Source organism: Podarcis filfolensis, assembly GCF_964270895.1.
Source record: "Podarcis filfolensis genome assembly, chromosome: 9".
Lineage (NCBI taxonomy): Eukaryota > Metazoa > Chordata > Lepidosauria > Squamata > Lacertidae > Podarcis > Podarcis filfolensis.
This window is the reverse complement of record NC_139610.1, coordinates 2,626,255-2,648,380: the sequence shown is the minus strand read 5'-3', so window position 1 is coordinate 2,648,380 and position 22,126 is coordinate 2,626,255. Positions and strand designations below refer to the sequence as shown.

The 22,126-nt window shown below is 45.9% G+C and overlaps 1 protein-coding gene across 4 annotated transcripts in view; it reads left to right on the top strand.

Moving 5' to 3' along the window:
- The first annotated feature begins 391 nt into the window (after positions 1 to 391).
- LOC310770151 (solute carrier family 2, facilitated glucose transporter member 3-like) overlaps positions 392 to 22,126 on the top strand; it is a 28,026-nt gene continuing 6,291 nt past the window's right edge. The window contains exons 1-7 of one of the 4 annotated variants that reach the window (XM_083630554.1): positions 392 to 519; positions 10,072 to 10,415; positions 14,863 to 14,958; positions 18,008 to 18,168; positions 18,655 to 18,895; positions 19,805 to 19,967; positions 21,413 to 21,600. In XM_083630554.1, coding sequence (XP_083486680.1) covers positions 18,059 to 18,168; positions 18,655 to 18,895; positions 19,805 to 19,967; positions 21,413 to 21,600 — 702 coding nt within the window. In that variant the 5' untranslated portion in view covers positions 392 to 519; positions 10,072 to 10,415; positions 14,863 to 14,958; positions 18,008 to 18,058. Of the gene's footprint in view, positions 520 to 10,071; positions 10,416 to 11,617; positions 12,123 to 12,191; positions 14,959 to 18,007; positions 18,169 to 18,654; positions 18,896 to 19,804; positions 19,968 to 21,412; positions 21,601 to 22,126 lie in introns of those variants that run through there. The other 3 variants (XM_083630553.1, XM_083630552.1, XM_083630551.1) reach the window with 3 other exon arrangements.

Below are 22,126 nucleotides of genomic sequence, written 5' to 3'. Positions count from 1 at the left end.
TTGCCTCCCCGCCCCCCACAGCAGTACTGGAAAAGATCCAGAGGCCTGACTTGCTCTTGCTAATTCATTGGGGATTCCCTTAGCAATCTGAAGTTAATGCTGTGAACCTGTATATATGTAGAAGCAAAATCTTAAATGACATAAACAAAACCTGTCTCCAGTGATTATTCCAAGGAAACCAACCCTGAATCCTCTTGGCACTAGGAGGCTGGGCCACGCTTGACAACGTAATCTGACCTTTTGTTTGTATCTGTTTTACCCCACACTCAGACCCCACCTGGCTCCCTAAGGGGCAAAAGTACATGTTGTTTCTATTAGTTGACCTTTGTTTCATATTTGCCCTATATTCTAAAGCAGGATATGCCACTGCCTCAATTTCACAGGCAAGGGGCTATAAATATACAGCCAAGTCTTGTGTTAGATTTTTTTAGAGAGAGAGTGAGCAGTGGACTTACAGACCGTAGATTCCATACGGCATCTTCTGGAAGGAGAAGGGCCTTTGACTTCTGCTGGTGCCATGTAAGATATATCCTACTACCGGGCATTTCCTGTGTTTATTCCTTGATTGTACTCCTGTTGTTTTATAAATCAACCCAAATGTTTATTTTATTAAATTGGCATAATCTGAGGAGGAGGGGCTCTTATTTCACCCCATGTTCTACTGCTGTACAATTAATAGCTCATAATTCCTGAAATATTACATCTTTGGGAAAGCCTTCTTGAACAAAAGCATTTTCAGTGAGCACATGAACATCATGATGCTGGGTGCCTGTCTAATTTCAGCTGGCAACTGATTCCAGAGGGTTGGAGCTGCAACACTAAATGTCTGATTTCTAGTCCAAACTAAGCCCACCTCTGGGTCATGCCATGTGGTCAGCAGTGCCCCAACGGAGGAAGGCAGTTGCTGGGCAGCGATATATGGGTGAGGCAGTTCCTTAGCTAATTATCTAATTACTGAGGACCCCCTATTTTTCAAAAGCCAAGCCATGGACCCTCACTTTTGAAAATTTTGATAACTATGATAGTTACCTCTGCAAAGCAGTGTTGGGTTAGCCCCTAATAAGCAAAGGATTTTAGGTATAATTAAAAAAAACAGGCTAGGGCTGGTTTTCAACATCCTGATAAATCAGCAGCTAAACAGCATGATATTCCGATATATCACAATGTCTGAAATTGGAGATCAGGCATGGAGATGAGGGAAGCAGCAGCCATGGAGATCAGATTGGGGGGAGAGGAAGCGGAGTCACCTCCACCTCATGGTTTGAGTGGGAGGGGAGGGGGATTGGGGGGGTGGCAGCCAGAGAAGATGCAATCCACTGTGTGTGCTGCTGCTTTCCTGCTGACTAAGAAGAGCTGTTCCGCCCTGAAGTGAGGGTGATCAGCTTTTATCCATCAGTGTGAGTGAGGGGAAGGCAGCACCTCACAATCGGCTGCCCAGCTCTTCCTCACGCAAGGAGCGATGTATTGCTGCATGTTGCCGTGTCAAAATCGTTACCGCATTGTGATTCAAAACCGATTTTGGCCAGTATACTGAAAAATTGCACAGCGCTAAAACAGACCATAAAATTGTGATATCACCATGCAAAAATTATTTAAAAATGGGGGGGGGGGCAGGCAAGGGAACCACTGCCTTAGGTGACTGTCTGGTGCAAAGAGTCAGAACGGTCTCTGAAGTTTTCAAGTCCGTGGCTTCAGTAAATGAGCTGACCCAGAATGTTGGAAGAGAAGCTGCAGAAAGAAATTGAGACATTTTTAAGGGGAAATTGTGGAACAACATTCCCTGCCACCTGGCTAATTTGCTGACTTTTATTGCAGATAATATAATAAATATATGATTAAAAGTACAGTAATAAAGAGAGAAACAGTTATAAATAAGAATATAATAATAATACTTTACTTAATAATCATTGAAAGATATGTCCATAAATGGGCATGTTCTCCTATGGACAGAGAGCCACAGAAATAAAACAGACAGATGACTCAGGAGACCCAGAGGTGTGCTTCACCTCGTATGTTTTCACAGGCAAGGTTTCCGAAACAGAATCTCAATCGCAAATAGCATATTTAAATTATGGACTGCAGTGTGCCTGTCAGAAGACACAAGCTGCGCACCTTCTGCCGTGACTCTTGCAGCGTAGGCATGCATGTGACTTGGCCTGGCCTGCCTGTCTTTGCACTGGCATCCGCAAAAGGGTACAGGCAGGGTCAGATGACACAGCCGCACATTTAAAGGGAAAGCGGGCGATCCGGGAAGGATTAACAACAGAGCAGAAGCCACCGCAGGGGAAGTGGATGGTGGCTTTGGAAGGGGAAAAGATGCATATTCAGGAAAAAGCAGGAACTGCCACCTTAAGCAGTTCGGTTTATATCTGCAAGAAAAGAAAGGCAATTGAAATGTGGGCATGCCTCAGGTTTGGTGTGCCGGGAGAAGCGTGAGTATCCCTCTAAACTGATGCCATGCACACCCTCCAACCATCTCAGGATGCAGATGACAGGCACAGGAGGAGCCGTCATCTGCAGCCAAGAGATAGAAAGGAAAAATAGGTTCTAGGGCCCGCCCTAGCCAGATTCCCTTCTCACCCAGCAGCAGGCAAAATTCCCATGTAAGAGAGGCAATCCTGCCACCAGCTGCCTCTGCCAGCATATTCAGGGCATCATTAAGGCTGCTCAAGTGTGATCAGACTTCTCCGGGAAATGTTTATGTGCAAATGTCACCTATTGTGCTCTTCTGCACTTCCTGTTCCTTTCAAAGAGCCTCATGCAAGGGGACTCCCTAAGGATTGGGCCCCTTATAAATTAGTGCATTGGGTGCAGTTTGGATTTCTCACCTCCTATCAGACTCCACAATCTCTTGGAACAACCCTTCCTGATAATGTCAAAATGTTTTGTTCTGATTATATTTTCTGTTTGAAGTTTTTTCCTGGCAATTTTGAAAAACTCAGCCTTAATGCCAAACAAGAAGCAGCTGTAGATTCAGACCAAGTGAGCGCACATATACCAAACGAGCCCTCATGCATGGGACCAGGCAACTCCACAGCACAGACACTTGGTTCAGCTCCAGTGCAGGCACCGACAGTGTAATTTATTGTCCACAAAATCATAACACACTTTCTGAATCACGAGATGCTTGGAGAAGAGCACCTGCAAGTCTCAGTCAGCACTGAGCAACTGCTAGCAGAGAATGCAAATTAAAATTGATTTTCAATATGTGGTTATTGTACTAATCGGTTAATGTGCTATTGCTTTCTAATGAGAAATGGTCTGGTATCAGAGGACCACTTTACAGTGAATCAGATCAGGCCAGTAGTCCATTCAGTTGAGGGTCATCATTTTGAGTCAAACCCTGTTCTGACATGGCTCATAAGCAGCCTTTACCATGTCACAGGTACCCCCTGAGCATGTGCAGAGTGTGCACATGTTTATAAAACACCTTATTAAAGAGACCCCTTGGAGAGACAACTTTACCAGAGGTACACATCCCCAGAGGTTGGCCAAGACTGCTCAGTACAAATGGCAATGCTGTTTGTCTTCATGACAACATTTACAGGTAGCAGAAGTAGTGCAAGAAAGATTTAATAGTGCCCTAAGTGAAAATGGACTTTCCAGATGTCTGGTTTTGGTTTCACATGGGTAAGAAGCGTGGGAAGGGAGACAAAAAGGAGGCATATATAAGGGATCCTGAGGGTCATCTAGTCCAACCCCCTTCAATGGAGGACTCTCAGTTGAAGCATCCATGACAGTTGGCCACCCAACCTCTGCTTAAAGACCTCCAAGGAAGGAGAGCCCACCACCTCACAATGAGTTTGTTCCACTGTTGAACAGCTCTTACATCAGAAAGTTCTTCCTGATGTTTAGTCGGAATTTCCTTCTTGTAATTTGAAGCCATAGGTTCGGGCCAAACCTTCCAGAGCAGGAGAAAACAAGCTTGCTTCATCTTCCATGTGACAGTCCTTGATATATTTGAAGATGGCTATCATATCTCCTCTCTGTCTCCCCTTCTCCATGCTAAGCATACCCAGCTCCCTCAACCGTTCCTCATAAGGCTTCCTTTCCAGACCCTTCGTCACCCTCCTCTGCACACGTTCCAGCGTGTCAAATTCCTTTTTAAATTGTGGCGCCCAGAACATCAAGTGTGGCCTGACCAAGGCAGAATAAAGCAGGACTATACTATTACTCCATATGCTAATTTATTGAGACATGCAAAGTACCAAGGCTTTATAATGCATTTCATTTCAGTTGGCATGGAATATCCTTTGACCTCCATTCATGGAAGCTGCCCATAAAAAAAAAGAGCTGTGCATATGCAAATTTGTGGACTTGCAAATGAGCCTTCCACCTTTTCCCTCATCCATTCTCAAGATGGCAATTAATGCTGGGACATTTCCTTCAGGGTGACCTAGTTTTAATTCTCTCTGCATTACTTCTGGATTATCTTCCTGGAGCTTTTTTTCTATTGGGAGTAGGTTGAATCAAAACACACCATTTGGGACAGGCAATATAAAATCCTGATGTTTACCAATCTATAGGTTATTTCCCCCCAAATGCCAGCATAGATAAGTGTCATTAACTTTATCCATATCCAATTTCCATCTGTGGCATTTAGAGGGAAAGGAGAAACTACCTCTTTCCCATGGCTCTCCTTGATGTCATCGGTTCAATGGAAATTCCTGCGTGGCCCTCCCTTAATCTCAGCTCCACAGCTGTTGCAAACCACACTGAATTTTCCTCCAGGAACAGAAGGTGTCTGTGTTGCTGGGTTATCACGGGTGGCCCAAGATTCTTACACTGGAGTGGTTGTTCTTTTTGGAGGAGGGTGTGGTTGCTATTGGTTTTTTTAAATATTTATTTTAGGTCTTGTTGTGATTTATGTGCAAATTGTTCAGTTTGCTTGTGTGTTAATGTTTGATTTATTGCTTATGACTACTTTTGCTATAACGGATACAGGTGGCGCTGTGGTCTAAACCACTGAGCTTAGGGCTTGCCGATCAGAAGGTCAGCGGTTCGAATCCCCTTGACAGGGTGAGCTCCCGTTGCTCGGTCCCAGCTCCTGCCAACCTAGCAGTTTGAAAGGACATCAAAGTGCAAGTAGATAAATAAGTACCGCTCTGGTGGGAAGGTAAATGGTGTTTCTGTACGCTGCTCTGGTTTCGCCAGAAGCAGCTTTGTCATGCTGGCCACATGACCTGGAAAAACTGTCTGTGGACAAACGTCGGCTCCCTCAGCCAGTAAAGTGAGATGAGTACCATAACCCCAGAGTCGTTCTCGACTGGACTTAACTGTCAGGGGTCCTCCAGCCCATTCTTGTAGGCACCAGGGATGAGCAGCAAACTTCAGGCTCATGGGTCCTACTCCTGCTCTTGGTTAATTGGGATGCCAGTGAATGTCAAAGTCCAGCAATCAGAGTGTGAAACGGTGTCAGGGGAAGGGCAACATGTGCCTAGAATTAAGGAACAAGGTGCTTCTTAGCATTTGCTCAGCTCAGGGGTGTGTTTTTATCACCAGATCTAAATTTACAGTCCAGTCCCAGACAAAACTCCACTCCTGGTTTTCCCAATAAACTTTCTTCATCTCAAAACACACACACACACACACACCAAAAAAAAAACCTGTCAGGGGTCCTTTACCTTTTTTTTACTTTTGCTATGTTGTAGTTATGGGTTTTCTTCCATGTCGTAAGCCGCCTTGAGCATGGTTTTAACAGTGGAAAGGCAGCATGCAAATACATTTATGTGTGCATGTATGTATTCATTTTGCTGTCTGAGGAGAATGGTGCCCCCTCCTTGTCAAGTCGCAAAATATCCCCAAACATGCACGGAACTGGCTCTAAGAGGATATTTTGCATTTAAGACATGGGCCTCCCAGAGAGATAACATTAAATTGTGCAACAAGGAATTCTTGTGCCAATGGAACATTCTGGGTGCCATTACTGTTGAATAAAACCTGTAGGGTCCCCCCCGCCCGCCCAGATCTCTCTTTCTGGCCAAGTATTGTGAGGTTTGTGCTGTAAATATTAAAACAAAAAGGAGGAGAGATCAGCTGACATGAGAGCCTTTTACTCCATTATTGTGCTTTGAAAATGTATCAACAGACTTGCAAATAACTCTACACAATTAAACAATAAATTTTATGCTTGCCTCTGGAAAGCGCCCAGCTTTGATAGTTTATTTAAACAAAGAAATCTGCTCTCTTTGCCCAACTCTGTGAGAATAAAAAGCCCTCTGGGAAGCACCTTTTCTTTTGGTGTGCAAACAGCCTCCAGCAGAAAGAGGGAAAAGAAGTATTTTCTCAGGAGATAATATGATAGCTGGGCTCAGAAAGGAATGGGGACAGGGATGGAAGGCCAGCAACTGCCCTGAGGTCTGGTCCTGGGGGTTCCCTCTGTGTGAGAATGTCTTTTATATCCTTTAAGTCTATGTACATATGCATTGTCTCCTATACGCAAACATTCTGCACTCTCTCGCTCGGTCATTACTGTATCTCGTGTTAGACCTTGTGCACGTGATATGTGCATGTAATGGTTACCTTGCTGAACATTAGCAAGTAGCAGGTTGGAGCAGACAGCCAATTTTTGCTATGGAAGGCAGCATCTAATGTAGCACCACTAGGACCTGTTCATAAAGGAAAGCTTTGCTCTTTTGTGTGCATCTTATTGCATGCAGTGGGGCAATTGTTTCTTCCAAACTCATTATTTTCCTGTTTCGGGTAGGTGATTGAGTCAGGAAAATGATACAGTTGGGGAAATGATGTGGGGTGACAAGAAATGTGCTTTTTTGCACCCCAGACCTTTGTGACAATGGAGTCTGGTGCAAGTGAGAGAAATCATACCCCATTTTCCCCCAGTTGTAACCTATTTTAAGGGGAATGCAATCAGGAAAATGTGAGAGGACAAAGTCACCTTGCACCAGAAATCTTGGTATGTCAAGCATCATATTAATGTTGCTAAAATCACCAAAGAGTGCGCTTCATGCTGCTCTCTGGTTGGGCCTGCATAACGCACCACAGCTGGAAAGATCAGGGGTCTCAAATACTTCCCAACAAAAAAACACTGTATTCACTGATTCTACACTATGTCTTCATTTGTGAATAGCTGCAGATGTTAGCGAAAGGGAATATTATGTAGAAAGGGGTTGGGAAGGGGGTGAAGAACAAATGTTGTATGTTGCCAAGTGAGTCTGAGAGCATGAGAATAGGAGGGAAAGAACCAGTGTGTTATTTTAGAACTATACTCTAGTGGGCCTTGCAGAGACCTCACTTTTGCACCACGACAACTTTGCTTCCTGTTAACATCTGCCAAATCATTGGCATTTGACTAGGTGCCCCATGATATTCTTGTAAAGAAGCTGGTAAAATGCGGTCTTGACTATGCTACCACTCAGTGGATTTGTAACTGGCTGACTGACCGAACCCAAAGGGTGCTCATCAATGGTTCCTCTTCATCCTGGAGAAGAGTGACTAGTGGGGTGCCACAGGGTTCTGTCTTGGGCCCGGTCTTATTCAACATCTTTATCAACGACTTGGATGATGGACTCAAGGGCATCCTGATCAAATTTGCAAATGACACCAAACTGGGAGGGGTGGCTAACACCCCAGAGGACAGGATCACACTTCAAAACGACCTTGACAGATTAGAGAACTGGGCCAAAACAAACAAGATGAATTTTAACAGGGAGAAATGTAAAGTATTGCACTTGGGCAAAAAAAATGAGAGGCACAAATACAAGATGGGTGACACCTGGCTTGAGAGCAGTACATGTGAAAAGGATCTAGGAGTCTTGGTTGACCACAAACTTGACATGAGCCAACAGTGTGACGCGGCAGCTAAAAAAGCCAATGCAATTCTGGGCTGCATCAATAGGAGTATAGCATCTAGATCAAGGGAAGTAATAGTGCCACTGTATTCTGCTCTGGTCAGACCTCACCTGGAGTACTGTGTCCAGTTCTGGGCACCACAGTTCAAGAAGGACACTGACAAACTGGAACGTGTCCAGAGAAGGGCAACCAAAATGGTCAAAGGCCTGGAAACGATGCCTTATGAGGAACGGCTAAGGGAGCTGGGCATGTTTAGCCTGGAGAAGAGGAGGTTAAGGGGTGATATGATAGCCATGTTCAAATATATAAAAGGATGTCACATAGAGGAGGGAGAAAGGTTGTTTTCTGCTGCTCCAGAGAAGCGGACACGGAGCAATGGATCCAAACTACAAGAAAGAAGATTCCACCCAAACATTAGGAAGAACTTCCTGACAGTAAGAGCTGTTTGACAGTGGAATTTGCTGCCAAGGAGTGTGGTGGAGTCTCCTTCTTTGGAGGTCTTTAAGCAGAGGCTTGACAACCATATGTCAGGAGTGCTCTGATGGTGTTTCCTGCTTGGCAGGGGGTTGGACTCGATGGCCCTTGTGGTCTCTTCCAACTCTATCATTCTATGATTCTATGATTCTAAATCACTCACTACCGTTTCCTCCTCCTTCAAGCTATATTTTCAGTTCTTGCAGTCATTTAAAAACAGAAAGCAAGATGCCACTGTCCATGGTCTCTTCCCACCGGCAGAAGCTCTTGCACTTTCAACAGCGTCCTCCTAGGCCCCTCCAGTTCTTCAAAAACGCACATGGGTAATTCCAGTCATTTGTAAACTTTCGGGAATCGCTTCCTTCTCCAGGCTTTCCCTCTCTTTCCAGCTGTGTATGAGCCTCTCCATCTTGTCCTGAAATAACCCTGACATTCCTGCCCTGGCCTACCCACGTACACAACGCTGCTAGCGCCTGTCAATCCCACTACAGCGTAGGCCCTCTTGCTCCAGGCTTCTGCTCCTCCCCCCTTGAGATTTCTGCCAGTGCCTCTCTCAACTGATTTCTGCAATTTTGGGCCTCCCCTCAGACTTCTCTGCTATTTTTGCTTTTGGAAACTGCAGCTCTGCTGGTCTTCCTCAGCCCTGAACAGGGATGTCCTGCCAGTACTCTCATCTCGACGAGTTTGAGTAAAAGAAATTCAACTATTTTGTCCTTTTTCTCTGTCTGCTGCATTATTAGCACCCTTCCAGCAGCCTCCTTGATTCTGCTCTCTCTCAGCTGGTGCGACTCTCGGTGTCAAGAGGCCCAGCAAACTTGTGCAGAAATGCCACCCTGAGTTTCCAAGAGTTGTTTGCAATTTTAAATTGTAACTAAACTATACCCAGAATAGTTTGGATTCAAAGGGTTGCCTAGGGAATTCCTGAGAGATTAAAGTCCTGTGGGTGTTTATTTCCCTGAAGCTCGCTGTGTCCTCCTTCCCTGGCCTACCCAACAAGAGCCGCAGCTGAGGAACACCCTGGTTTCTGGCCCCAGCAAATTTCCCAGAAGACTGGTTTCAGTACTACAAGCCCAGCCAGGTTTTGGATTACACGTGGATCTAGTTCACGCAACCAGCAGATGAGGTAGTAAACCAGTTTCTGGACTTGCACAGCTTCAGACTGACTACAAGTAAGGGATAAAATGACTAGATACTCCTCTGTAGGTTTGCTGGGAGGAAATACAGTGGTACCTCGGGTTAAGAACTTAATTCGTTCCGGAGGTCCGTTCTTAACCTGAAACTGTTCTTAACCTGAAGCACCACGTTAGCTAATGGGGCCTCCCGCTGCTGCGCCGCTGCTGCACAATTTCTGTTCTCATTCTGAAGCAAAGTTCTTAACCTGAAGCACTCTTTCTTCTGGGTTAGTGGAGTCTGTAACCTGAAGCGTCTGTAACCTGAAACATCTGTAACCCAAGGTACCACTGTACCTACATATAGAAAACTAGATGTCAGAGAGAAAGGTGTCTAGTTTTCTTCCTGACATGCTAGTTTTCTGTGTGTGTGGATTTCTGTGTGCAAGTTGAAGCATTCAGTCATGTGATCACATGCCCCTGCGATCTGAGAAGTAGAAGGGAGAGAATTAGATAACTGCGATCTGTACAATCAAGAAAAGGTCATAGCTTGCCACTAGAGATTTCTTCATCATCTTAGTATGTGTGTGAAATGATGACCAAGTCAGATACACCACAAGAGATAAGCGTATAGCTTATGGCATGACTTAAGGGTATTCCTTTCTGGCTTTGTCCCTAGTTGTCCCTGTTTCCATGACAACATTGATCAGGAAAAACTGAGCTTGTGGCAAAGATGTTGAATTGGAGCAGCTTCTGAGTTGGAGTGAACAAGGAGGCCTGAAGGACTGAGAAAATGAGACAATAACGTCACGTCTCCCTCGTAAGCACCCCTCTCTGGCCGCATTTAGGAAGTGCTGCAACAACATCATCTCTCTTTTGTTCTGTGGTTTCCTTTCAGCTTCCTGAGAACTTGAAAGGAAGGAGCACCCTGCCCATATGTGGAGAAATGTATACAACCCTAAGTACTCAAAACTATGAAGATAAAATTATGCAATTGTCAACATAACAAGTTCTGCAAAATATGTGAGTGTTGTTTTTTTAAAGGATCTGGAATATTGGTTCCAGTTCTCTCAACATCAATACTGAGGCAGGGAGCTATTGTAAATGTTTTAAAAAAATGCTAAATTGGACAATTGACACTACCTCAGGTTTTGTGGATCTTTGAAGTGGATCACTGTGGCGCAATCCATAACAAAAAAATTTTTTGTCCTCCCACTGCATGCCTTAGAAGCAAAGTCAGAGCTGTTCTCAGAAATGTGATTTGGAAAGCTGTTGAATGGGAGGGGAATCATTTTTTTTTACTTTTGAAATTGAGTTTCTGAACGTTGCTGGAGTGTTCAGAAGCAATCAGTCTGCATAGTCTACAATAATTCTATAGTTTATCTAGAACATTATTGAACGCTTTCTCTCAATGCTCTCTCTCATCTTAGGGAGATGAAGGAGACTTCCTCAGGCAGCAGCTTCTGGTCCAGTTAAAGCCCATAAGTTTAGTTATTGAATGTATTATGATACTTTTATAGCTGGGCTGGGGATTTTATTCTGAGCTGCACAGGCTGAAATGCCCTAGCCTGCCTCTGCTAGAGATGAGCTCAAACAAAATATTCCTGCATTGCAGGAGGCTGGACTAGATGATCCTTGGGGTTCCTTCCAACTCTACAATTCTAGGATTCTGTGCCAGAAAGGAGAATATGATATATAAACTGCAGAATCAAAGCAGCTGCAAATTTGCCGGTTTCATCTCCCCTTAGTTTTAACAATCTTTGATTAATCATCCTTTATCTCTTTTATGGTGGCCCCAATGCCAAAGGAATGACAAAATTAGGCCTACTAAAATTGCACAAAACGGGGAGCAACCTTTTGAGTTTTCCAGGGGCAAAATAAATTAAAAAATTATTAATGAAATTGGATCCAGGCTAAATCTGAGGCTGAGACCATTTTAATAGTATCAGTTCCGTAACAGCAATTCCTTAGTGCTCAGGAACTGTGGGAACACTGGCCCGGCATAATTGTGGAACGTTTTAATTTCTTCCCGGGTTTTTCTCTTCTGCCTCTGATTCTCTCCCTCTCCCCCTCCCCTCTTTCTTGCCCAAGCCCAGAATGAGAACTCCTAACTCTGGAGGGTTTTCGCATTCCCTGAGAGAGACACGCGGGCTGAGGGGGAGAAATCCTGGCATGCTCCCTCCTGGCCGACATTTCTGGGCTTTGGGGCGTCTCGGAAACAGAGAAAGGCAAGTCCTCCTCCGCCCGAGGCGCGCACACCGAGATGCAGGGCGCGTCAGCAGCGCCCCGACGTCGCTCCGGCGGGACTGGACCAGGGCGGGGGTTGTCCCGCCCCGCCCGCCCGCCCGCCCGCCCGAAGCTTGAAATAGACCCGCGCCCCGGCCGCCCCGAAGCAGAGCGAGCAGCGAGCAGCGAGCAGCCAGCGAGCCAGGCGGGCGGGCGGGTTCGCGCGGCAGGAAGCGACGTGCGGCAGAGGCGGCGCCCAAGCAGCAGCAGCATCAGCAGCAGCAGCAGCAGCAGCGGGCGAGGCGCGGGGCGGCTGCGCATCCCGGGACTTTCTTCTCTGACGGGAGCGGAGGCGTGTGGCGGGCATGGAGAGCAAGAAGGTGAGGGCAGGAGGCGAGCGGGGCTGCAGGCCGGCCGGAAAGCCCTCGAAACGGGAAGGGGGAAATGGGAGCTGGTGCTTGGCCGGCTTGGGATGGAGCGGCCTGGGAAGACGCGCCAAGACCCGCTGCTCCGCACTCTCGCAGTGCAAATGAATGAATAAGCCTCGGCCTGTTCTGATTCTAAAAAGAATAGGCGTTCTCCATTATCTCCCGGTGCTGAGGGCTCGGCGCACAACATTTGCCGCTTTTCCGCCTGGCGTGGGCCGGGTGAGGCGCGCGCCCGGCAGCACAACTGGCTGCTTCCCTTCAGCGTTCAGAAAAGATACCTGGCGGAGATGGGCTTTCGTCAGAGCATTTGGGATGCAGGCGGTGGCCGCGCACTGCTGCCCTGATCCAGGAGGGTGCTCTAGAGAGCGTCTCTGCCAAGGTCAGTTAGAGGATGGCAAAGACATGCCCCACTTGGATGCAACAAGTGGTGCCCCTTGGAATACTGCTCATTGCCCGAGGGGAGCTTGAACGCCCGTAGTAAAATGTGGAGGCGGAAGACCAGAGCATGTGCCAGGGAGCGCGCCTGGAGTTGGTGTGGGTTCCACCGTGAGGCTGCCAGGCCTCCCCACCCCCACCCTGAAGCGCAGGGCTGCCTTCTGGACAGACATTGCAGAGGGCAAATACTGCTAGATAGTAGCAACACAATTATGCTGGGTGGACAGCAGAGGAGATGTTTTTAGACAAATGTTTCTCATGGAATTGCCAAGGCCTCTGCTGTCCTATGGCTTTGCAGTAAGATAAGGAAGCAGCAGAAACCCCACAGTGAAGTAATCCAGATTGTTGCCTTTAAGGGCTGCCACAGGACACTCTTGAGATGTCAGCCAATTCAGAGGAGTCTACAGGAAAGCAGAGCTGTAGAAGGAGAAAAGTGAGGCTGCCTAAGGGAGCCTGGCCTGTAGGGAGGGGTGGGGGTGCACGTGCACACACTCACGTACATACATGCATGCTATACATGGTTGAACAGAGGACTGGAAGTAGAACCCTCAGCCCCTTACAATTACTTTGTCTTGTGGCTAGTCTAGGCTGATGTAGTCCTGTGATTCAGTGTGGGCTGGTAGACAGGAAGTCCTTGATGCAAATCTCACGTCAGCTATGAAACCAGGGAGCTGGCCTTAGGCAAGCTGGGGCTTCCCATCTGCAAGAGAGATGTGGTAATGACACATTTCTAATGGTGATACATTAGAAATGATACATTTCTAATGGTGATGGTTACAGAGATGGGAAGGGCTTTCAACACTGGAAAAAGTGCCATATCAGTTGCAATAATCATTTGACTGTTTGCTGGGAGATCTTAACCCTTCACAGCCAGCTTTGGGGTATTTACGTACTGTACATGTTTTTGTGTCTCATGTTTCCCTTTGCATTAAAAGAGAGAGGCTACCTAGCCATAAAGGCAGGATATCTGTGTGCCAGGATCCCATCACTACCCAAATTTGTGGAAAACAGGGTGGGGAGATTTAAAGCACAGAAGCTGTAGACAGGTGGGGCCAGGGTGGTTTTTTGGTTGTTGTTTTTTGGTGGAGATGCTGGGGGGATGAAGTGGGGCAAGGGCGTTGAATCGCTTTGCCACCTTCATTATTTTCTCCAGAGCAAAACTCCAAAATGGGGATGCCTGACCCATGACAGATTCAGGAAATCTGTTTTGGGAGCACATGAAGTGATGAGGTGTGCTTGAGGTTTGTTACAATTTGGGACGCAGGTATATTTGGGTGGGATCTACAGGTTTCAGGGGCTCCCACTGGACTGGGCCCACACATTCTGCTGTGCTGTGTCTCACCTAGCGGCACAAAAGTGGGGTCATGCAGTACCTGTAAGTAGATGGGCACACTTTAAAGGCCTGTGCCCACATATATATACAGATGTGCAGACATGCATCACTGCTGCCCCTCCACAGCATCCAATCTATCTTCTCAGATTTCAGCCCCAGAAAGCCTGGGAGAATTCTCCAGTGCTCTCGTCATGTGGTCTGGATCAGAATCCATGCCGTAATAAAACAGTCACAAATAGCAAATCACACATCAAATTAAAACAGCCCTCAGAGGGATTGTGCAAGTTGTAGAAGCTTGACAGTAACAGGGAGGGACAGGGAGGTCATCTTTTTATATCTTTTCCAGTAACTACCCCCCCCCCAAACTGCCTGGGGCCTTACCTGTGGCAATTCCAGGGCATGTGCTGGAGGAAGGGCTAAATTGTCTGATCTGTGGGAGATTAATGTTTTAATTTTCTTCCAATCCTGGATAAGGTAAGGAAGAAAGGCTAACAAATCCTGTGTTGGGCTCCATTAGCCTGCTTTTCTTTGTCCTTCAGCACAAGCATATTCAGGAAATCCTCAAGGAAGAACTTGTGTGTTGTGTGTCTGATTTGATTTTTACCCTTTAAGTGCTTGAATGTTTTCTCCCAGACACAAGCTTCACCAGCTGTTGCCTAGGGAGGGAGTCAGCCATTTTGAGGAGTTAACATTTGCAGACAGCCATCAATTCAACAATTTCCCACAAGTGTCTTTTTATTATTCTTCCTTTAAAAAAAAATAATTGTGGTGACTTAGCAGTGTGTAATGAAGAGCTGAATGAGAAATATAAACGCTCTTGGATTAGAATTTTTCTGTTGGAGTAATGGTTCTCTATATTTCCTGCACTTTTTTTGTAGTGTCTACAAGTTGCATTATTTCCCAAGCAGAATGGATAACTTGGAAAGCATTTCTCATTTTTACTCATTGATTTCTAAGAAACCTTGGATTGAGATTGCTGCTTGTTCGCATGGGAAGCCAATTGGAAAAATGTGAATTAACTGTTTTCTCTCCTTCCCTTCTATTGCAGAAGATAACGTGCCCGCTTGTCACTGCTGTGTTTGTTGCTGTCATTGGATCTCTCCAGTTTGGGTACAACACGGGAGTCATCAATGCTCCTGCAGTGGTAAGACAATGGCACATGTGCTGTGGGCTTTTAGGGGCTCCATCGCTATCCTTTCCTCGAGTGGTGATCAGGAAGTTGAGGAAGCCATGAAGGGTACAAGAAGCAGAGGGGAAATAAATCAAATCGTGGGGCACAGAAATGTAGTAGTCATGGAGACAGGGGAGATGAAACTCAAGAACAATTGACACCTGATGTATCCTTAACTATTGTGCGTATGAGGAAGAAATAAAAATAGGATACAGTCTCTCTGGGAAGGAAGAGTGGTCTGAATCCTCATGCCTAAATTCCACCAGCCACACAGGGATTCCTGGCTTGATATCTGGTAGTCCAAACAGACAAAGATTGTAAAGCATGGGTGTCACAGTGATGGTAGCGCTAAACCTGCAACCAAACCCCATATTTTGAGGTATTTCCGGTTCAAATTCCTCTGTAGCTGTTAACATCTTTCCAGAAAATGGACGTGTTGTGTGATAAATGTAATGGCCCTTCTTTTTGGTTGCATGGGATGCAAAGGTTTCCCCTTAAGAAAGCAGTTCTGTTAGGGGGATATCAATTTTCCTAGCAACCTATTATTGCTGACCATTGCCTGAAAGTGGTCTCATAAGTACCAGTCATGCCCATGGAATCGGCACGGCTCATCCTGTAAGGAGGGGAAGAACTGTGAAGAAAATCTGGGAAAAACTACAGATTACAACTCATTGCCTGTTTTCTGACCCAGCCTTGAGGAAGGGGGAAATTCACAACTTACAAGGGGCGTCATAATGTAAAAGCTGGGTAAGCTCAGTCATTCGAGCAGGAGACTCTTGTTCTCAGGGCTGTGGGTCCCAGGCCCATGTTGGGCAAAAGATTCCTGCATTTCAGGGGGTTGGACTAGATGACCCTCATGGTCCCTCCCAAACCTATATTGCACACATGCGCACGCACACACACGTTAGGTGTTTCTGCCCTGCCCTTCAGATTCCCAGGACAGCTTCCAAGAAAATTGGCAAAACTATCAAAAATACACAGAGACAATATACTAAGCGCAGCAAAATCAGCAACATCCCTGCTCTAGGATGGCCAAAAGATAAAAACGGCCATACCAGGATTGTTAGTGCTATAAAGAGAGTTTTGTTGCAGTTGGATGACTGAGGTGGGGACAGTGGGAGAAGAGCAGATTTGATGCTTAGAACTGGGGTAAGATCAGTGGCGTAGCGTGGGTTGTCAGCACCCGGGGCAAGGCAAGTAATTTGCGCCCCCTAACCCGTGGATTTTAGTAGGGGCAGAGAGCTGTGAGTGCGAGCGCCCCCCCCAGATGTTGCGGCCGGCCCCCCTGCACCCCCCACGCTACGCCACTGGGTAAGATTAAATGATTAACCTCCCAGGGACACACATCTTTGGGGATTTTTATTTACAGTATTCCACTCATATCCCACCTTTCCTTCCAAGGAGCTCAAGGGGCAGAAATGGCTCTCCCTCTCATTTAACCCTCACAACAACCCTGGGAGGTAGGCTAGAGGCAGTGGCTGGCATCCAAGGTCACTCAGTGAGCGTCATGGCCTAGTGGTGATTTGAATCTGGTTCTCCCAGGTCCATGTCCCGACACCCTCAGCATGACACTGGTTGGAGGGGGAAGGAAGATGGCTGTAATAAATGGAGGACCGCCAGCTGCTGAGTCACAGTGAGGGCACATCTGCTTGAAGGAAGAAAGGGAGGGAGGGAGGGAGGGGGAAGGAGGGAGGGAGGGCCTGGCGCACAGTGCAGGGCTGAGAGATGCTCTAGTTTCCCTTAAGATTCTCTTCTACTTCAGCCCCCACCTCTGGCTCCAATCCTGTATCTATCACCCCCCTTCCCCTTACAGTTATAATTCTTACCCATCTTTTCTCGATCTTCATATTTTCAATCTTCATGCAGTAGTAGAGCAAGTAAGACACCTCAGAATTGCACCATTAGATTAAGAGGGAGAACCGGGGAAGTGTGTGGGTTTGGGTTTTTACAAAATGAATGACTCACTTGTACCATGCACACCCGAGATCTGAAAATGCAGAAACCACAGGCATCTGTTCTTGCGCTCATGCTTAAGGTCCTGCGGCCATCTGGTGGCAGTGCAGAAGATGGCTGCCTCCTGTCCACTGACCCTGCTGCTCTCTTTCCTCATGTTGACTGGAACCATTTGCACCTGAACACTTTTTCAAATATGTGAAAGGGTGGGTGGGTGGGTTTCTTGTGGCTTTAGTAGTTGTGAGTGCAGAAGATGGAATTTAAGCAGACACAGCTAATACCTCCTTTCATGTCTGACTGTATCAGCCAAAAGCCTCTTCTCTTTACAGGAGCCGTGCATGTATTGGAATGTAGATTTGTATAACTCTTATTAATTAAACATCTGTTTAATTCAGTGGATTGAAAGATAAGGTCCAATATTATGTGATAAAATATACCTGTTTAAAGCTATAAGCCAATGCACTCTTACCTTTGAGAAGCATTTGAGAACGCTTGCTTGAGATTTGCCATGCCTCAAAAGGAGGCAGTGTCTCCACTCCCCATTTCTTAACTTTTCTAGAATAGTTTTCACTCTTTCTACCTCCAGGGGACATTTTACACGTTGAATTACCTGCAACAGATAAATATTAATATTTTTTTAAAAAAATTACCTGCAACAGATTTCCTGTACATTGCAGACATTAGAATGCACACTCCGTATTGGCCTGACCTATGGGAAGGAGCACTGGGCTTTCAGGAAAGCTTGTCTGCCATTGTGTATGTTCTCGCGGAGTAATTCCTGATTTAAACTTCCAGTAAAGCAAAGGTTCCTTCCTCACTTACTGTTGGAAAACCACTGCCCTGGAACCGTAAAAGTATTTCTCCTGTCTTGAACCAGATTCACTTAAACATTTTTAGAAAAGTATTTAACTTTTATATCACTCTATTCTATATATCAAGAAGCTTTTCTTTTGATTTCTGTTCTCACCTCATTCCTTTAGTACAATTCCAAAGTTTTCTTAACACAATATCCCTGGTATGTGGTTGTAACTCAATACCTATGGAGTGTTTTTTCTTCTATCACACACAGGTTATCAAAGAATTTTTTAATGAATCATGGGTAGAGCGGTCAGGCGCCCCGATGTCCGAACCACTGCTAACCTCACTATGGGCACTCTCTGTGTCAGTTTTCTCAGTAGGAGGGATGCTTGGCTCTTTCTCTGTTGGACTTTTCGTCAACCGATTTGGCAGGTACGTTGGGGGAATATTCTGGACTACAGAGCAGTTTCCGCCTCCATTTTGAAAAACAAGAAGGGATAAGAGGAAATTAGCTCCATTACAGAATGGACAGAGAATTCAATTCCATAATGATCATTGTGTCACAATTTGGGGGAATGCCTAGTATGGAAGTACTAAGAAGGCAACTTGCCCTACCAGAAAGCATATTTTGGGTGCCATTAAGGACAACAAATTGCACAGGCAGAGGGGAACAATGGAGCCCAATCCACCAGGAAGAGCTTCTGCACAAGCCCCCTCGAAACCAGTCTGCTTTGTTCTCCAGTGTGGTTTCTTTGCACATGACAATGTCCCAGTGATGGATTATGACCCATATTAATTAGGGGTGCATGGTGCCACTTGGATTTTCTGTTTAAATAAGTAACACCACTTTGGGCATATTTATATGGAAAAGCGGTATATAAATTGAAATAATGATAAGATTTTTCCCCTCCTATGCAGGCGAAACTCTATGTTGCTGGTGAATATTTTGCCCATTTCAGGAGGCATTTTGATGGGCTTCTCCCGAATGGCAAACGCTTTGGAAATGTTTATTGCTGGCCGGCTTGTTGTTGGTATCTACTGTGGCCTCTGCACTGGCTTTGTGCCCATGTATATCAGTGAGGTCTCCCCCACTGCCTTGCGAGGAGCTTTTGGCACACTGAATCAGCTGGGTATTGTCGTGGGTATCCTGGTGGCACAGGTAAGAATGATTACAAAGCCACGCAGCTAAGTGGTTCATTGGTATTGCTGGAAGGGAGTTAATGACCAGGTCCCAACTCTGTGCACCTGGGAGTAATCCCTGTTGAGGACCGTGGACTTAATTCTAAATTAAACATGCATAAGATGGGTTCAGTTGGCTACTTGGAAAATAGTAAGGCTAGTTGATAAGGCTGCTGGCAGGGACTGTCTTGTTTTGTTATTGACCTCATGTAAGTTACTCTGGGGGGACTCGGGTGGTGCTGTGGTCTAAACCACAGAGCCTAGGGCTTGCCGATCGGAAGGTCTGCAGTTTGAACCCCCTTGACGGGGTGAGCTCCCGTTGCTCAGTCCCTGCTGCTGCCCACCTAGTAGTTCGAAAGCACATCAAAGTGCAAGTAGATAAATAGGCGGGAAGGTAAACAGTGTTTTTGTGCTCTGCTCTGGTTTCGCCATGTGGTCATGCTGGCCACATGACCCAGAAAAACTGTCTGCAGACAAATGTCCGCTCCCTCGGCCAGTAAAGCGAGGTGAGTGTCGCAACCCCAGAGCCGTTCACGACTGGACTTAACTGTCAGGGGTCCTTCACTTTTTTAAAGTTACTCTGGGAGCTTTTTTCAGATTAAAGCTGAATGTGCTTAAAATAAACGAGAGAGGATTCATTCAGGAAAGGGGATGCTACATTACAAAGAATCATTCCTTCCTATCATTGAAACCTGGGTGGAGTTCTGTAGAGGTGGGCTAGGGATCATCAACAAACTACCATTCCTCGTGGGAAGAATCCATGCTTCTTTATGGGAAGCCATAGATTGTTATAAAACGTCTAGTTATGCTGCACGTAACTTTCAGTTTATGGGAATATAGCTCATAAGCGTTTTGTCTTGTCTTTCTCTCCACCAACTGCCACAATCAGGTCTTTGGCCTAGATGTCATCCTGGGAACTAAAACTCTCTGGCCATTGCTGGTCGGATTCACCGTTGTCCCAGCCGTCTTTCAGTGTGCAGCGCTGCCATTCTGTCCTGAGAGCCCACGATTCCTGCTGATCAACAGGATGGAGGAAGAGAAAGCGCATGCAGGTAACCACCGAGTAATGAAGTGATCCAATCCCTTGGCTTGCAGCAGCATAGCCTCTTCGTTATCCTTATGGGTAGCTCACAGGACAATCTACTCCCTTCCAGAAGCTATAAGCGGAATTGCAACTTAACAGGCCACACGCGCCCATCACCTTTCTTGTGTACGTCCCATGATGTTCTGTCCGCACTATTGGCCATACATAGCTACGAAGTATAGAAGAAGGTACCGCCCACTTGAGCAGCCATTTTTTAAAAATGGCATTTTATTGATTAAATGCTGGTTACTGAGGCAGCATGATTTTAAAACTGATTTTCAAAATCAGCACTATGATGCTTTTTCATCTAAGCGCTACTGCATAAATAATTGTAATTTTTAAAAGAATTAGCCAAAAAGATTAGTAAAACATTAAAATGGGAGCCATTGGAAAGATAATAGGTTCACCTGCCAAACTGTCACTACCCACATCAAAACCACACCTCTAGAAGGTAGCATCGAGAACCGCCAACACCTGCCGTGATTGCTGTATTGTTAGATTCTTTTCTCTAATTATCATATTTTCTGAGAAAAATCTGATTGAGAAAACAGTACAACGAAAACATAGAAGCATGGAAATCCTGGATGGCCCTTTCAATTCCTCTTTGTCTTGTCTTCTCCAAAACTTGAACTGGACTCAGTCAAGTTGTTTTGTGGGTTGTGTGAATGGTTTCTGTTTCACAGAGGGACATAAGAAACCCAGAATATTCCTGGGTCTTGCCATAAGGTTTGCTTCTGTGCCAGTACCTGCCTGCAATGGGAAAATGCAGAAACAGGAGTAGAAAGGGGAAAGTCTGAGTGTTACCCATAGGATTTCTTTGGGAATTCCTTCCTGGATCTGTGAGGGTATCAACTTGCCTCAACTATGAATGGAAGCATCTCCAGGTGTGGGAGATCTCAGCCTCATTACAGTCGTTGACATATTATAGCAGGCATGGCCAAACTTGGCCCTCCAGCTGCTTTGGGACTCCCATCATCCCTAGCTAACATGACCAGTGGTCAGGGATGATGGGAATTGTAGTCCCAAAACAGCTGGAGGGCCAAGTTTGGCCATGCCTGTGTTATCTCTCTCTCAATGTACATGAGAGAACAATGCCATAAGCAAGAGAAACTGTCCCCTACCGAGAATTTGAATTTAGCCAATGGGGAAAGCAGCAAGGAAAAGTGGAGAGAGAATCAAGAGGCAGCAAGAGATCTGTATTTGTGAGCAAATACAGTTAAAAATACTTTGATTTTGTTAAAGTTGGTGATGAGGATTAATGGGTTAGACCAAAGGCCAGTTGACCTCATGAGTTGAGCAGAAGAATAGACTAGGGAGCTGGCTTCATTGTCACGAAGAAGTGAACTCTCAGGGTAGGAGGACATTATCACTGTCGCGTTGTGCATAATTCAGATGTTTGATTCCTCCTGCCAGTTCTCCAGAAGCTCCGTGGCACCCAAGACGTGTCGAGTGATATTCAGGAGATGAAAGAAGAGAGCGCCAAGATGTCTCAAGAGAAGAAAGTGACCATTCCTGAGCTCTTCCGTTCCCCCAGCTACCGCCAGGCCATCATCATTGCCATTGTGCTTCAGCTCTCCCAGCAGCTGTCCGGCATCAATGCAGTATGTTGCTTTCTTCTTCCATTCCCTGAGCGCTTTTCTCTTGCAGCCAAAGACTTTTGCCATGCAGAAGGAGGTGGCCATGTTCTAAATTGCTGGCTGTGTGGATGGGCCAGTTCCTGTTGGAGCTCATCTTTGAAGCAGAGAATAGTGATTATGGGCTTGTAGGAGAACCTTAGTCACAGTAACTGAGGCCCCAGTCCCTGGATATAAAAGTAGGAACAGCTGCAATCCACATGAAAGGACTGTTATGAGGCTTAAAGATAGCAGGGGATTTTGTTACCTGCCCTCAATCTTAGCAACAGTTAAGCAATGCAGTGGTCAATCCTGCGCACACTTACCTGGTCAGAATTCCCATTATACTCTGTGAGATTTGCTTCTGAGTCAATAGGCACCAGGCAAAAACGTTCCTTTATAACCAGGCCTTTGGTTGACATTCTATGCCCTTTTAAAATGTGGCTGTTTCTTTGGGGAGGGGTGTTATTGGGTTGTTGTTATATTTTGATTATATAGTGGTTTTTATGTTGAC